General features: G+C 35.1%; 1 protein-coding gene across 1 annotated transcript; it reads left to right on the top strand.

Moving 5' to 3' along the window:
- The first annotated feature begins 360 nt into the window (after positions 1–360).
- LOC125821515 (uncharacterized) lies at positions 361–5,462 on the top strand. The gene is made up of 8 exons (XM_049500934.1): positions 361–587; positions 852–1,152; positions 2,264–2,335; positions 3,518–3,582; positions 4,030–4,186; positions 4,732–4,815; positions 4,915–5,004; positions 5,124–5,462. Exons 2-8 carry the CDS (start codon positions 886–888, stop codon positions 5,253–5,255), a joined length of 867 nt encoding a protein of 288 aa, XP_049356891.1. The 5' UTR covers positions 361–587; positions 852–885; the 3' UTR covers positions 5,256–5,462.
- Positions 5,463–17,435: the final 11,973 nt, after the last annotated feature.

Raw genomic sequence — 17,435 nt, 5'->3', positions numbered from 1 at the left:
TTAAATATACCCGTATGGGATTATAGTTTTTTTTTTTTTTTTAAAATAATAAAAAATTAAACTAATTTTTTTTTCATTTTCGTTAGAGGGAAAGGATATATGTGAACCATTTGTATATAAATAGGGGTATATATGAGCTATTTTCATAACGAAGGGTATATCAGCTCTAAATGACAAAGTTGAGGGGTATATCAGACCCTTTTCCCTATATAAAATTATTACTCCTAGATACGAGATTAGAGGTTGTTGAGGTATTAAAATTAAATTCTTTCGAACCCCTTAGTGAAAATACGGAATTTCGATACTGTTGATGCATATAAAAACCTGTAAAGCGAAGATAAATAGAGAGATCCCCAAATTCTCTTTTTTTACAAGGAAGAAAAGAAAGCTTAACCAAAAAAGTGCAGAAAACAACAAACAAACCGCGATAATTCAGTGGTTCCTTAGTTCTATTTTGGTATATTTTTCGGACAAATCTAAGATAAATACTATAATTAGCAAACACCGTTCAATTTGTTCCGCTACAAATCCGCAGAATTTTTTGGGTTTTTTCTCTTTCCATTTCCTGAATTTCTTCATTTTCCCAGGTATGATTCCTTTTTTTGCTCTTTTTTTTGGTTTAATTTGAATTTAGGCTGTGAATTTTGAGAAGTATCTTGATGTCGCCGAGATTTTTGGGTTCATGGGTCAATTTTATGTTTAGGGTTTGTTTTTTCGTGAATTTTTGTGACCATTGGAAAGAAATGAAATTAGATTAGTTTGAATTGAGAAGAAGTAGTTGATGTTAAAGAAAGATCTTAACTTTCGGTGTTTATTGAATTGGGAAGTGATTATTGGTAAATTTGGTGTAGGAATTGTGTTATTTTTTTAATCTGGGTTTTTAGAATGGGAGATTGTTTGGTGGTGAATACGGATCGTCTTGTGAAGGCTAATGGAGCTGAGATTATGGATGGGAAGAATCCTGAAATGGTGGGGTCTTTGTCGGCAATAGCTGTAGATGAGAAGAAGGTGCCGGAGGAGGAGGAGGAGGAGGAGGAGGAGGAGGGTGATGAGGAGGTGCCGTTAATTGGTAGAGCAGAGTGCAGGATTTGCCAGGAGGAGGATTCTTTGGACAAGTTGGAGAGCCCATGTGCTTGCAGTGGAAGTCTCAAGGTGAAATCTTTTTCTCGTTTGGTTTTACTTTCAGGAGAATCTGATCATTTTATTGTTATATGAAAATTGTTTACAGGACAAAAGGAAATGTGGGGTTAGATTTTCTTCTTTTCTTTGTTTTCTTCATATGTGCCTTGAAATTAGAAGCACTTGTGCTTGCATTTGAGTTCAGTTTGATCACCTCCAGATACTGTTTAAATTAGTGATACTCGACAAGTGGATCCCAACTTGTTTGGCGCAAGTAGATATCACCAATATTGATGTGGTGATATCTTGAATGCCATGGTAAGAGGGGGGCTATGATGTGTGTGTGTAGCTTTGCATGATGATGGTGAGCGTTTTTCTGGTGTTTTCTCTTTTTTCACTCTCTTTGTACCTCAGTGTGTTTCAAAACGAATGGCCTAGTTTCCTTTTTAGTCTGTTTAAAAAAGAATGACCCATTTCCTTTTTTGACAACACTTTAATTTCAATTTTCCACTTGACATGTTTAGGGCCACAAGATAAAGGGCATTTTGGTACATTTGACATAACTTTAATTTAGAACCACAAGACTAAAACGCCTTATTTCTTTTCTTAAACTCCGTTCCAAGTCAAACTAGGCTATTCTTTTTGAAACAGAGGGAGTACTTCTTTTCAAGACTGTCGTTGGGATCCCCTTTTCAAGCAAGCTTGATTTCGCTTGAGTTGTGGTTATCCACCATAATGAGCCCAGACATGACCCTGTTAACAGAATGATCCTGCTATCTGATATAGTCATATCACATTCTACTTTCACTTCAGGAACTCTTTGATTCCGTAGCAGCACTTATTGAGCTATAGCTGTAATATCCTTGCCACTGCTGTTCTCGTGTTGCAGTTGCTTTCTTTTTATACATCTTCACCCTCAAAAGTTTTTTCCTGCTTTCAATTCAATTTTTTCTACTTATTCTCACTTTAATTGCATAGATGGTAGCACTTTTCTTCTTTGCATTGTTTCCATTATACTATACAGTAAGTTATGTGATTTTCTTCAATTGTCTGATAACTTAATTGTTGTTTTCTGTCTCGCTTGCTTTGTTTTCTTTCAATTTGTGTCTCTGCTAATTATTTTGGGGGGAAACGCTTACTGCAGTACACACACCGAACATGCGTTCAACACTGGTGCAATGAGAAGGGGGATATTACTTGTGAGATTTGCCATCAGGTATGTGTCAATCTCCCAGTTGGTTTCCAACTTTGCATACTGTCTTGTGTCTCCATTCTATGTGAGAGTACTCCTGCTTGAGCCATTGAGTTCAAATCACAGGATTCTCTTCCCCTTTTGAAGTACCCTTGGGAGTAGTTTGGTAAGTAAGATGGGTTTACGTTATATACAGTCCATTGAGATTAGATCATAATCATATGAGATGATATGTGGAGAATTATTGGCCCGGTTGTCTGGCTTGCTGATTTTACACAAGTCACATAGTCCTTTCATGTGTCACATTAGTGTGAAAGGACAAGGATAAATTGCTGGTACTCCTATTTCAGAAATGATGTGGCAGCACTCAAGGATATGACCCAGCAGTCAATGAAACTGCAATTTAAGACCATAGTTCAAATCCTAGCAGAGACAAAAAAGGCTAAGTGATTTATTTCCATCTGTACTAGTGGGTGTAGTGAGTATTATGTGGATTAGTCAAATTGTGTGCAAGATGGCTTGGGCACCACCACTTAAAAAAAGTTAGTGTGTGGCACTCACCTTTCCCTTCCCCATAGTTTGAGAAATTACACGACCAATCCTTTTGTTCAAGTTGCATAGTTAGATATCTTTTGTCACCTTCTTTCCGGTGTGGTGAATACTGAACCTAAAAATAATAATGCAAGTTAAATATATTTATAAGGATCTTTTTTCCCTTTTGTGAAGGAATGAACTGGTAGGGGTCAATGCCTAACCCCCTTACCACAAAGGTGGTTTTTGATATAAAAATAAGGGATCTTCTTGCCATGAGATCCTTTGCATCCATCCCTCTCATTCATGATGATTATGCAAGTTGACTATTTTAGTTTAAAACTGAACTATCCTTATTTTAAAATCAATATATATTGGCCCTATAATTGCTTAATTCTGTATCATCAAGCTTAGTTTGTTTTTTCAAGACAATGAAGTTTGGATATGTATTTGTCTCTTGGAGCATTCACCTATAGTTGTCTCTCTCTCTTGCTTAGCCCTATTCCGTAGTGCTTTGACAATCAACATATCTCTTAAATAAATTGCTCGACTCGTGATGATTTCAGAGAAACTTGAGAGTCTGGGCCTGATACATTTGAAATTCTTCCCTTTAATCTTGATGCTCATTAGATGATTTCTTTTCTGATTAGTTTCATTTTCAATTGCAATTTGCAGCAATACCAGCCTGGTTACACTGTTCCTCCTCGACCTGTGGCTGAGGAGACAATTATTGATATTGGGTGAGTTTAAGTTGGTTCATCTTTCATTTGTTTATATACCACTAATTTGGTTGTAAATTCTCTTTTTTTTCTGTAACCTTTTCAATTCAAACAAGCCATGATTAATGTTTTGACCTCTTTGGTTGTGATTTTAGCTAGTCGGTGTGGAATTAGTCATGAGGTTTGACCAATTTACATTCTTTTTATGACGGTGGTGCCCGGGCCAGCTTGCGTGCACCTTGACTAATTCCACTAAGTATCTGCTACCTCCCAAGGATTATTTTGTCCACCAAGGCTTGGGCAGATGAAAGAAAAATCACCTAGTGTTTTTTTGTTGTCTCTGCTGATATTTGAACTATAGAGACCTCATGGTTCTCCCTCACTTCACTGACCACTAGGCCTCAAGGGTGTAAACTACACACTTTTACAGCTTTTAAACTAATTTTAAGCCTTCATATTTTGGTGCAGGGGAGGATGGCAAATCTCTGGCACTCCTTTGAATTTACATGATCCTCGCGTCTTGGCAATTGCAGAGGCTGAACGCCAACTTCTGGAAGCTGAATATGATGATTACAATTCTGCAAATGCAAGTGGTGCAGCATTCTGTCGATCTGCTGCTTTAATTGTAAGCCCTTGTACTTACTTATTTCCTAAGATAACATTGTGAGCCTCTTTACCTAGTATTTGTGTCATTGCCTCATTCACTTTTTGGTTCACTTTCAAGGAATTTCAGTTTAAAAAATACACTAATCCAATTCAGGGTTTTGTTTATCTAACTGATATTTTAGGCATGTAAGAACAAAAAATGTTTTTACAGATACAAATGTTTCTTTTTTCCCACTTTGGTTAAATGTTTTTTTTATTTCCGAAGTTCGTTTTTTCATTTTAATTGGTTTAGAAAAAGAAATGAGAAGAGATACGAATCAAAATGCAGAGTGCTGTATTGCTTGTTCAAGCTTTATATACCTGAACCCCATTACTTCAAAAAGATTGGCCGTCTCAATCTCTGGTGATCTGTCTCGACTGGTCTCTCCTTTATGACCAGGATTCGTGACCATAGCTTGTTTATTTCCAATGATATGGACCATCTTGTATACTTAGTCTATCCCTTCCCCGTTCTGCCCACAATCTGATGACTGTCCAGTCTTAAATGATAATATTCATTGACAGTTGATGGCTCTTCTACTCTTGCGCCATGCATTACCAATGACAGAAACGGATGGAGACGATGAAGATCCAACTGCTTTCTTTTCAGTAAGTTGGCTAGCTGTACACCTATATGGTTGCCATTTTTATATTTCTCTTTAAAAAGGTTTCTTCTTAACGGTGGATCTAACTGATCCATCTCTGCAGCTTTTCTTACTTCGGGCAGTTGGCTTTCTTTTACCCTGCTACATCATGCTCTGGGCCATCAGCATTTTGCAGCAGCGCAGGCAAAGAGAGGTGGGTGTTAGTTTTGCTAGTCCCGCATCAATGAATTGTTTTCGAGATAGTGTGCTGTGCACGTCTATATTTAGCTACAACTGATGTAAAAAACTCGAATTCATTGTTTGGTTGAGCAGGAAGCTGCAGCATTGGCAGCAACACAATTTGCAGTTGTGTTACACTCTGGACAGCCGAGAAGTGTACAGTTTACCATAGCATCAGCTGCACCAGCAACACCAGCAGCGCCTGCTTCAGTGGATAACGTTTAAACAATAAGACGATCGCGCTTGATCTCTTATTTTGAAGCTAAATCCTGCCTTATGCTTGATTTGTTTCTGTATTATGAACAATATCACCATGTCTCATCTTTTACTAAAAAAATTATGTGTCACTAAGTTGTATATTAATCGTATCATTTAACATCTATGTATGACATTTTTGATTAACCTTTCTTGTGCCCATGAAGAATTGTCTTATTATTCTCTTCCTATCTTCGGGATTACATATATATGTTCATAAAGCTATGATAGAACCCATCTGAACAGTTGAATATTAATGATATAAATCATTTTACTGTTATAATTGTATATTTATCATTTCTATCAAGTGTAAGTGACTAGCAACATTTTAAGAGATATTATTAAAAAGATAAATACAAAGGAATTGGCAGAGGTATCGCGTGAAATTAGTCAAGGTGTGCGAAAGTTGTAAAAAAAGGAATTGGCACAGGACAGGTATATGTAACAATATATAGTACTATCTGATTTTTCAAACCACAAAAATGTAGTTTGTAATATTGTATAAAAAGGCTAAAAGGGTCAATTTTACTTGTGTATTATTCGAAATTGATCAATTTTGCCATATGTTAAAACTTTGGTCTATTATTACCCTCGTTGGCACTAAAGTTGACAATTACTTTCAACTATAATCTAAGAAATCAATCTATTTTTATAAATAAGAATACTTAATAATTTATATTTTGTATTTATTGTTTTTCTTAACAGGTGTAAAAAGAGCTAAAACGACAGTTAAAATGGGACGAAGAATATCTTTCTAACATAGACAACTCCCTAACAAACTCAACTAATATCACTATCAAATTCAGTAATCTTGTGGCTTACATTTCTTTTAAAGGTTTTTGAGGGTTAAAAAGGAGTGGTAATTTTTAAGGATTTGAGAATATATAAAAGTTGTCCATGTTATAGGATCAATTTTTATACAACCAAATATGATGTTAAAGTAGAGCAAAGCATCTTCTTTAAACACTTGTATTTTTTTGGTAAACATTCTCTTTGCAGTGTCCCACTCTTTGTTTGTTCAAATTTTAAACTTTAACAAAAGATTATTAGTGTCTTTGAGCCCACTAATTATCTAAAGCTTGTTGTTTTCTAACATTAATTTATGTCTTAAAAATCATTTGCTATTTTTATGTCCTTGTCTTGCTTAGCAGATAAGGACTCTGTTCTCTTTGGTTGGATTTCTCTTGTATTATATCACACAAAAGAGACGAATTCAAAATTTGAAATTAATCGAATTATATGGGGTAAATTGCATGGATATCCAATTTCGACATCGTTATTTAACTCCTGTTTGTCTTTTAATTTTTTTTCACATGTAGTCACTTCCGACAACTTTAAACATAAGGTGTTTGGAGTTGATTTTTATAAAGTCTAACTTCAGAATTCAGACATACAATCTAAGTTTCAAATGGGTGAAATTCAAGCAAAAATAATTGAACTGAGGCAAAAATTAGTAAACTTCAGTCATATAGGGCTGACTAGGGGTGTACATGATCGAGTTGGTTCGGATTTTCAAATATCAAACCAAATCATTTGTGTAAAAATTTTAAATTTATAAACCAAACCAAACTAATAGAATTCGGATTTTTCAAATACCAAACCAAACCATTGTGTCGAAATTTTAAATTCATAAATCAAAACAAACTAATAAATCTCGGATTTTTTCGGTAAAGTTTGCATACAAACATATAATTAGCTTGTGCTCCAAATATTTCTTTAGTTCAACCAAAATACACCCCTAACGCTCAGACAAAAATAATTGAATTATTGCTTGAACTTCACTCATATACAACTTCAGATATTGTGTTTGAAATTTGATTTTCTCAAGTCTAACTTCGGACACTACATATTTGAAACAGGTATGTATATGAAAAAATTTAAGAAATGGATACACATCGGTCTCTCTTGGCTTTTTGTTGGATGTACTTCGTTATAAGCTGAATTTTCTTATCGAAAATCTTGATTTCGCCGTTAGATCTTAGTTGTCAATAAGACAATTTAATTGAAAATACTATATCTGGATTGGAATATGGATCCAATTTTCTTCTTGTCCAAATTAGTAAAAAGTTCTTAAGGGCATAGGATGAAATCATGAAAGCCCCTTCAAGATTCTCAACTTTAAGACAAGAGTATATCTAATAAGTATGCCAACCTTAAGTTAGAAAATGTGCAGTACAAGCAAATTAATAGGTCCCTCCCTACACAAATAAACCTACTTTTATTATTACTCTTTATATTAGTTTGATTGGATACGAAGTTTATACGAATATGAAGAGGACTTTTGAAGTTAAGTTGGATAGTGCATTGACGGAGTAAATTGTTTCCAATCGAAAGGTTCTTCATTACTAGTAACTTTTATTAAGGGCATGACTTAGTGATCAATCAAATACGCTGAAAATGATATGAAACGAAGATAACAATATTAAGTGATTTTTTTTCATATATCCAAACCTTACTGGATAGAGTTATGCGATACTTGAGTGGGTGAAAGATATCTCACACTTTATAAAAATAAGGCAAACCGTGATGCATGTAAATTGATCCGAACATCATAATTATGAAAAAAAAGTTAGATATTCCAATCATTCTATCACACTTGGTGATGTATTCTACTAAAAAGCTTTATCTACTATGACAAGACAAAAGGTAAAAGTGAGCAGAGAGCACCAATGAAAGTGAAAACATGCTGTATTTGTATATCTTGGAAACACAATCCATTCTCCATAACACAAGTTCATAGAGCATTAAAACATGTTCTTTAGAATGTTCCAACTTTGTTGTGATTTACTAGTAATATTTTCTACAGGTAAAAACACATCTGAACTATTTCGAGAGTTTCATATATTAACTGTCAGTTGTTATTGTAGTTTTTTTCTATCTGAATTATCACTGTCTATCTATATGTTACTCTCTTCGTCTCAATTTATATGACATATTTCGTATTTTAAGAGTCAAATTGTTTAAGTTGAACGGGAATTTCCGCATGAAATCTTCAATTTTTTAAAAATGAAATTCATATATTTGTAAACTACGTAAAAAATACTATAAGTCACAATAATTGACAATCCAAAATATTTAAAAGATATATAAAAAATTTACGATCAAAGATAGACTTATTTGAATCTCGAAATTCGAAATGTGCCACATAACGGAGGGAGTAAAACACAACTCAAAGTTGATTAGGCCAACTATCACTTGTTCCCTTTTTCTTTTTGAACTATCACCATCTACTCAACCAGGTGTGTTCTAATACATAGATGATAATAGTTGAAGTAGGATAAAAGAACAAGAGATAATTAAAATATGATACTCGCAAAAAATATTTAGTTCAAATATGTTTTTTTTATCATTATCTTTATTTTTATAAAATAAAATCAAAGCAATATAAAGAAAAAGTTGGTCTTCCTGGTTTAACGAGAAAAACAAAAACAATTTCAATTTTTAAGAGAAAGTGACACTTGAAGTGGTTTTATCTGAATAAAAGAAATTAAACTAAAAATATAAAGACTAAAAAAGAAAAGCATAAAGAAACAGATTTGGCACAAGAAACCAAGACTGGTATTTTTAGTTTTTGCATTGGGAAAAGAGCTTGGAATTCTAAAGTGATATTTCTTAATAACATAAAGTATAATGTTTAGTTGTTTTTAGGAAGTGATGTTCTATTCCCCACATATCCTTCCTTTTTTTTTTTAATCACATTTTGCTTTATGACTACTTACACTTTTACCAGTCTTATAGTTTTGGCTGCTTACCAAAAAGTTTTTTCTTCCTTAATAACTAAGTAAGGTTTGATTAACAAACAATAGCCATTTTAAGCAAGTACTTAGTTTCACATGTTTTTGGACAATCGTGGCGTACGAGTCAGTTTATATGCACCTCGACTAATTTTATAGATATCTGCTATTTTTCATTAGCACAATTATTGAGTAATTTGTTCAAGTAAGAAATAAGTCATCAAGTATTTTTGTTTCTGTTTGAATTTAAACTTAAGATGTCATGATTCTTAGTGTATTTTAGTGAGCACTAAGCTATACCCTTGGGCGTGTAATAACGATGATGTGGCAAGCTGACTGGAAATCCAGGTGGCAAACATTAGTCCTTGATTCTAAGATCAATGTAGAAGTAACGATATATAGATAAACAACTTAACTTGACACCAACTAACAACTAAACAGTTCAACTTTAAGGATGTATATTTAGACACCTCAACTCATATCCACTGTGTTAGTTGAACACTTCAACTAACAAAATGACCTTCTAGACACCTTGAAAATTTATATGACATGTCATCTGCAAGTCTAGGTGGCAAACATTAGTCCTTGATTCTAAGATCAATGCAGAGGTAATGATATATAGATAAACAACTTAACTTGACATCAACTGACAAGTAAACACTTCAACTTTAAGGATGTATATCTAGACACCTCAACTCATCTCCACTGTGTCAGTCGAACACTCCAACTAAAAAAATGACCATCTAGACACCTTGAAAACTTATGTAACTACGTCAACATCAGGTATCCACGAGACACAATGAAAACGAGTTTTGATGTCTCATGTATGTGTCCTACAAATAACAAGTGAAAAGATGCTTAGCTTCTCTAGGATGTTGTTCCAAGAAGTACCCTTTATTCATCCTAATTGGATTCTTTTATAACAGCCTTAATTTTCTACTTTAGCTGCAATATTCATGATTGGGGTGAATCTAAAAACTAATCTACAGATTCTGGGACCCCCAAAATCCTTTCAATAAAAAACATCAGTCACTATATATATACACACACATACACAATAATAGATCATAGTATCAGGACTCCAAATATTTGAACTTTCTTCCTGTTACTCAGAAAAAAATGGTTTTCATTAGTAACAAGGCATTTGTATTTCTTCTTATTTGTATAGGTTTCTTAGTAGTTTGTTCACATTCACAACAACAAAATGAGCTGAGGTTATCGACGAGTAGGCGTATGCTTAAAGGATTAGTTACAGAGGAGGAGTTGAACACTGGCTTCAAATCAGCACCAGTAAGTAAGACATTTGATCCAAATGGCTCAAGTAAACGAAAAGTACGAAAAGGATCAGATCCAATCCACAATAGGTCTTGAAGGTTTACTTAACAGGACATTCTGTATATAAACAAAGAGTTATGGGAGAAGTTTTCTTTCAATTGCATTCAAGGCTTATTAGCATTGGTGTGTGTTAACATGAACACAAGAGAAGTTTCAATAGTACAATACAAATGAATGTCTCTTTATAATCTCTTCAATTTGCTTTAATATTTTTTTTGTTTACCTTTAAAACTTTGATACTTTTATCAGTTTGAATTCATTATTGCTTAAGTTTTGCACAAGATGTATGATATTTGTTTCTAAAGTTCTTTGTTAAAGATGTGATTCTTGTTTTCTCCTAACAAGAAATTTAGAATAGGATTTGTACTTTCACATGAGAAAAGAACAGTTTGTTACAATTCATATACTTCCTCCGTTTCAATTTGTTTGTTTTACTTTCTTTTTTGGCAACTCTTTAGTTTCAACTTTCCACGTGACATGTTTAAGACAACAAGATTAAAGAACATTTTGGTATGTTTTTACATATTTTCAGTTTAAGACCACACGATTCATAAGTTTTCTTCACTTTCTTAAACTTCGTGTGAAGTCAGAACCAGATAAACAAATTGAAACAGAGGAATTGGAGTATCAAGTATTAGAATGCTCAAGAGAATGGATGTTGGTTCAGCAAGCCCTGTTACCAACTATGGTAACTGGAAGCTGTATAAATGTAAGTGCCACCAACATGCTCTTAAGTTTTTTGTAGATTTCAAAAGATCTTAGGTCTTTCGAGGCAACTTTCTTTCGTATGAATTTAGGTCTACCTCCTTTTATACCTTTAATCATCCTAATTCTCACCTCTAGATTCGTTGGGCTAAGCCAATCCAAAAATACTCTTAACATGGTGTGATATTGTTCACTTTAAATCAAGTCTATACGGTTTCCCCCAAAAGGTCTCATACCGTTAAGAGTATCCAACATCTTAGAAGTAACTTCTTTTTTTCACATCTACTTTGCATGTGAGACTTTGTTTACATATACCCAACAATCTCTCTCGTGAATTAAGTTCCATATGAACAGTCACCACTCATGGTTTAAATTGAAGATTAATTGTGTGTCACCCACATCAATCAAGTATTTATGGCAAACAGAGCACACTTACTTCTTTTTGTATTTGCATTTTAAAGCTACAAGTAAAGGTAGCAAACCGACCGGTACACTGGCAAAGACACTAAACCAGGTCCTGTACCATTGTCCCCGTACTCGTCTCGCCAAATCATTGATTCTAACTTGGAATGCTTAGACATATTTGTAAAACATTTACAACTTGGGATTTGTGATAAAGAAAAGTAATCTGATCAAAGATAAAAAACTCAGCAGGTTGTATCATCAAAAGGGTACATCAATAAAGAAGTAAGATCTCTGCTCAGAAAAGCAATTTAATTTCTGCAATCAACATAGTCATAGGGATGGCAATGGGGCAAGGCGGGGTGGGTTTAAGGCTATGTGGGGCGGGGCGGGTTTAAAGTTGTGTGGGGTGGGTCGAATGCGGGGCGGGTTGAAGTGGGTTTTTAAAAAATTAATGTGGGGTGGGGCGGGTTGCGGGTATATGTGATTTTATGTGGGTTCAAACTTAATTTTAACTTTTTACATGTTATAAGAGTGATAGAACATTAATTATGAAGATAATTTCATTAAAGCTACTAAAATATTCAAGATAATAAATGAAAATGGTTCAATAAAAAATAATATAATTTCTTACATGTTTCCCAATTGACCTCTAAAAAATAAAATTTTAACTCACTATCCTATTAAATTAATACAACTTAATGAAAAAATGAATTTATTTTTATGAATTTTATTTTTAGTATCAAACATAACTAGAAAAAAATATTTAAAAAATTATGTGGGGCGGGTTCATGCGGCACGGATCTATGCGGGGTGGGTTGAAAATGAAAAGAATAGTTATGCGGGGCGGGCGAATTAAAAATTTTGCAGGTTAAGCTCAACCCACACCGCCCCGCCCTACACCGCCCCATTGCCATCCATCCCTAAACATAGATGTAAAGTTTAGTAACAAATCTGGTTAACTAGAAGATTTTCCACTAGGAAAATATACAGTTATGACAAGAAAATTGATTAGAATATTATGAAAAGAAGAGATAAACTATGATGTTTACTAGTTACTATAATTATCAACAAAACTAATATTCAATTTAGTATTGGCCAGAGCTATAAAAAGGTCAACGGTTGTGTGTCAGATCCTCCAGAAGCAGCACTCTTTTAAAGAATTCGACACGGGTGTGAAGAGTCCGAGCAATATAGTTTTTTACGTACCCCTAGAACCCTTTTGTGCTATTATATATTTTGCTAAATTTCCATAAAGATCTGTCAAAACTCTAAGTACATGTGGAAAAGATGCAAAAAATAAACAAATTGTTTCATTAGCCCAGTCAATAAAGGTACAATAGAGTAGTTGATCCCCATCCTTTCCAGTAAAAAAAACAACAAAAAACCGAGTGTAATCCGACAAGTAGGGTTTGGGGAGGGTAAGATGTAGTGATTCACCAATCTTACCCTTACCTTTATGGGATAGAGAGGCTGTTTCCAATTGACCCTCGACAACCCTCCTCCTTTATCTGGGCTTGGACCATCTATATGAACAACCTCACACAGGTGGAGGTTTTCCAGTACAAAAAAGCTTCTTGAAAACACTAGTTTCATCAGAAATGATGAACAGAGGAAGCTAAAGCTGAGGTAGGAGTAGTAACTAAAAGCTTCTACAATGGGTGCACCTATACCTTCACTTGTACTTACTAGAAGTGTGAAAGCAGTGGTACTTTGTGTTCGCGGACTTTAAACATAAAAGTCTGACAAAATTTCAGGCTATTCGATCAACATTTCATTTTAGAATTTCGTGATTTTATATAACCAGCACACATACTCTTTGTATGTTTTGCAAATACCAGAATCAACAGATATAGGTGGTACGAGGCAACATTGAAGAAAAAGCAGCAGTTATATAACTATCTAAGCTTCTCAACACAAAATTTCAGCTCAATAACATTACAGAATTTAGTTAGTGTTGAGCAGCTGGTTAAGTGTACAGCTGTTGATTAGTGTTAGTTAGCTATCGATTAGTGTTAGTTAGCTGTCAATTAGTTTTAATTAACACGTGAAGGTTAGTTAGAGCTTGTTATTCAGTTAGATAGCTAGTAACTTCTATATAAAGCATTGTAAAGCATCTTTTTCAGTTAAGCAGAATAGTGATAATTCAATCTATACAGAATCTCTTCTTCTCTCTCAATCAGTTTGTTCTTCATCTCCAGCTTATTTAGAATTGCTGGATTTAACATGGTATTTTATGGTAAACAGCCTTCCTTGTCACACCTCAGGGTGATAGGTTGTCTTGTTTTTGCTACAAACTTGAACATGAATGATAAATTTGCCCCAAAGGCAAGGAAAGCTGTGTTGCTTGGATATGCTACTAGTCAAAAGGGATATAAGCTATTGGACATTGAATCCAAAATACATTTTGTCAGCAGAGATGTCAAGTTTCATGAGGATGTTTTTCCCTTTCAAACTTCAGGTTCAGGACAAGACAAAGATCAAGGTGTTTCATTGTCCTATTCACGTATGGAAGATTGTGAGCTTACACCTTGTGTAGTATTCAGAAATACAGTGGATGCCCCTGCAACTGTAACTCCACAGACTGTTGTCACTGACTCTTCTTGTCATGATTCAGCCATTGAATCTCAAGATCAAGTACCCTTTGTTTCTTCTCCTGAACCAAGCATTTTAACACCTCAGTTACCTGTTGCTACTAGAAGATCCAATAGACCTGCAAATCCCCCAATCTGGCATACAGATTACATTCTGTCAAAGAACAAAGCTGCGGGTTATTGCTCCTATCCTATTACAGATGTGTTGGACTACCAAAGCATCACACCTGCCTATAGAAGTTTTGTTACCAAATTTTCACAAGAGAAGGAACCTGCTTCTTATCAGGAGGCTATACAAGATCCTAGATGGATTGCAGCTATGCAAAGTGAGATACAAGCATTAGACGACAATCATACATGGGAGATTACTACCCTGCCTAAGGATAAGAGGGCCATATGGTGCAAATGGGTGTACAAGATCAAATACAGGGCAGATGGAGAAGTTGATAGGTTCAAAGCAAGGTTGGTAGCCAAGGGTTACAATCAAAAGGAAGGCTTAGACTATCAGGAAACTTTTTCTCCTGTTGTAAAAATGGTGACTGTTAGATCAGTCATAGCCTTAGCAACTGCACAGCATTGGCAGATACACCAAATGGATGTATTCAATGCTTTTCTTCAAGGAGATTTGACTGAAGAAGTTTACATGGATTTGCCCTTGGGATTTGTCCATCAAAGTGGGAAGGGGACAGGGACAGTATGCAAGCTTACAAAGTCACTTTATGGACTTAAACAGGCAAGCAGACAGTGGAATATCAAACTGACCACAGCATTAGCCAACTCAGGGTTTCAGCAGAGTCATTATGATTATTCTTTGTTCACAAAACATCAAGAAAAAAGGTTAGTGATGGTACTTGTTTATGTTGATGACCTATTGATCACAGGCAATGACCACAAGTTGATCTTGGAAACAAAGAAGACTCTTCAAGACAACTTTAAGATTAAAGATCTAGGTGAGTTGAGATACTTCTTAGGAATTGAATTTGCTAGAAACAGCAATGGGATCCTTATGCATCAAAGAAAGTATTGCCTTGAACTGATTTCAGATATGGGGTTATCTAGTTCAAAGCCTGTAGGTTCTCCTGTTGAGTTGAATCAGAAGCTCACAACTGCAGAATTTGATTTACATTTCCCTCCTACTGATGAGCAGGATAAGTTGTTGAATGAGCCTGAAATTTATCAGAGATTGGTTGGAAGATTGCTTTATTTGACAATGACAAGGCCAGACATTGCATTCGCAGTGCAACTACTAAGTCAATTTATGCACAGCCCCAAGACATCCCATATGAATGCAGCATTAAGGGTGGTGAGATATTGTAACACCCTAGAGAATTTTCGAACTAAGACTCGAGCCGTCCTTTATGTGGAGTGAGATTTTACCGAGGAATAAAATTTCTTGAGTGTTAAGTTAAGATCCCTAGATGTAGCACATTGAGTTCCAAGAAGAGTTGAATTGGAAATAGTCATTTTGGAAAGAATCTGGAAAATTTGGCTATGGAAAAAAAGTGAGTTTTTGGTCAACTTTGAGCAGTCGTAACTCCTAGCTCAGAATGATTTAGGCGAATTTCCAGTTATTTCTGGAAAGCCCTTGGAATTATCTTTCCAACGCCGCCGAGTTTGCTTGATTCTGAGTTCGTATGAGTGAGTTATGCCCTTTGGAAGTTGGGCTGTCGGCACAGTCGCACAGTCGCACAGTCGCACAGTGCAGTTTGTTTAGTCCGAAAATTTTAAGGGTATTTTGGTCTTTTCCCTAATAATTTCTTTGGGTTATATTGAGGTGTTAGACTGATGTTTGGATCATTTTTGTCCCATTTTAAAGAGTGAGAGTAAGAGTGAGAGTTAGGGCTTGGAAGATAAGAGAGAAAGAAGAGGAAAAGAAGAGGAGAAAGAGAAGAAGAAGCTAAGGATCGTCGTGAATTTTCGTCGGGGGTGATCCCTAATCAGGTATGTGAGTCTTTAGTGTGGGTTTATTCTTTCCCCCCACATACCAAGCTCGTTTTTATGATTTGAGAAGAGATTGGATTTGTTGTTGAAGTTGTTGAAGTTGTTAGTTGTTGTTGATGTTGTTAGTTGTGTTGTTGAAGTTATTGTTGGTTGTGGGACAGGATTGGGCTGTGTATTTGAGTTGTGACCTATTGTATATTGAGGGATTTTATGATCCTTAGTGTTGGTTGGTTCATACCCCCACACACCAACTCGTTTTTAATTCCAAGAGAAGATTTATTGGTTGTTGAAGTTGTAGTGGTGTTGTGTTGAAGTTCTTGCTGATTTAGTACAGATTTCTGGCTGTGATTTTTGAGTTGAATCTATTGTATAATAAGGGTCTTTATGATTCTAAGTGTTGTTGCTGAAACCTTGAGGTTGAGAGGGTTTAGAATTGGAAAGAAACAAGGGGAAAAAGTCGGATTTTTGGGGAAAAAGGGGCTGGGCTGTTGCACCTCTCCTAGTGCCAAGGACACCAATCCTTCCCTTTCATTTACCATTTTTTCATACATGTTCCTAGGTATTATACCTATGTTTCCTAGTTGTTTCCAACACTCCAAGGTACTTCTAAAAGTCAAGAACTCATCCGTAACATGTGATCAATCCAAATTTCAAGTCAAGTGAAGTTAGTTTCAAAGTCAAGTGAAGTTAGTTTCAAAGTCAAGTGAAGTTAGTTTCCAAATCAAGTGAAGTTAGTTTCCAAGTCAAGTGAAGTTAGTTTCAAAGTCAAGTGAAGTTAGTTTCCAAGTCAAGTGAAGTCAAGCTTAGAAGTAAGTAAGTCAAAGCAAGTCTTTAAGGTTTTCCAAGAGTCTTCATTGAGCGTTTTAACTTCATTCTAAGGCTCAAGTTCCAAGTTAAGTATTGAGTTTCAAGTCAATTCAAAAGTTAAGAGTTTCAAGTTGAGTAAAGAGTTTCAAGTTGAGTCAAAGTATCGAGTTTCAAGTAAAGTAAATAGTAAAGAGTTGAGTTCATTTTCTCAAAGTTATTAGGGAACTATGTATTCCCAAAGAAGTTTTAAAGAAATGTTTTTACATTTAAACAAGGTTGGAAACTGAGATTTCCAAAAGAGCCTTCGGGCTAGTTTTTGAGTAATTATCTCATATCAGCAGGAATAAATATGTTTTAAAAACATAAGAGCCAGTACATTTTTGGGAGTAGTATTGAGCACCGAATTGGGGGAGCGTTCAAAGAACCCACAGCCCCCATAGAACCATGTTAGCCACCATGGGTAGAAAAGGATCATACTTTTTAGATGAATCCTTTTCAGATTAGACTAGTGGATCCATTAGGCAGTTCAGGTCTTATACCTTTGGCCGGGTATAAGATGCTCTGGCAGCGTGAGGTCGTTCGCTGTATCATCACTATAGCTCTTATGTGATGGTTGTCGGTTAGAGAAACTC

This window comes from Solanum verrucosum, unplaced genomic scaffold (assembly GCF_900185275.1).
Source record: "Solanum verrucosum unplaced genomic scaffold, falcon-dt-bn FXZP01000217.1, whole genome shotgun sequence".
Lineage (NCBI taxonomy): Eukaryota > Viridiplantae > Streptophyta > Magnoliopsida > Solanales > Solanaceae > Solanum > Solanum verrucosum.
Note: the sequence above shows the minus strand (reverse complement) of the source record. Positions and strands in the feature narration are given on the sequence as shown.

Bases quoted from the DNA above. Each gene is read 5' to 3' on its own strand.
- LOC125821515 (XM_049500934.1), top strand. From the start codon at position 886: ATGGGAGATTGTTTGGTGGTGAATACGGATCGTCTTGTGAAGGCTAAT. The intron at 1,153-2,263 runs GTGAAATCTTTT...CGCTTACTGCAG, and splicing joins CTTGCAGTGGAAGTCTCAAG to TACACACACCGAACATGCGT. The intron at 4,816-4,914 runs GTAAGTTGGCTA...CCATCTCTGCAG, and splicing joins ATCCAACTGCTTTCTTTTCA to CTTTTCTTACTTCGGGCAGT.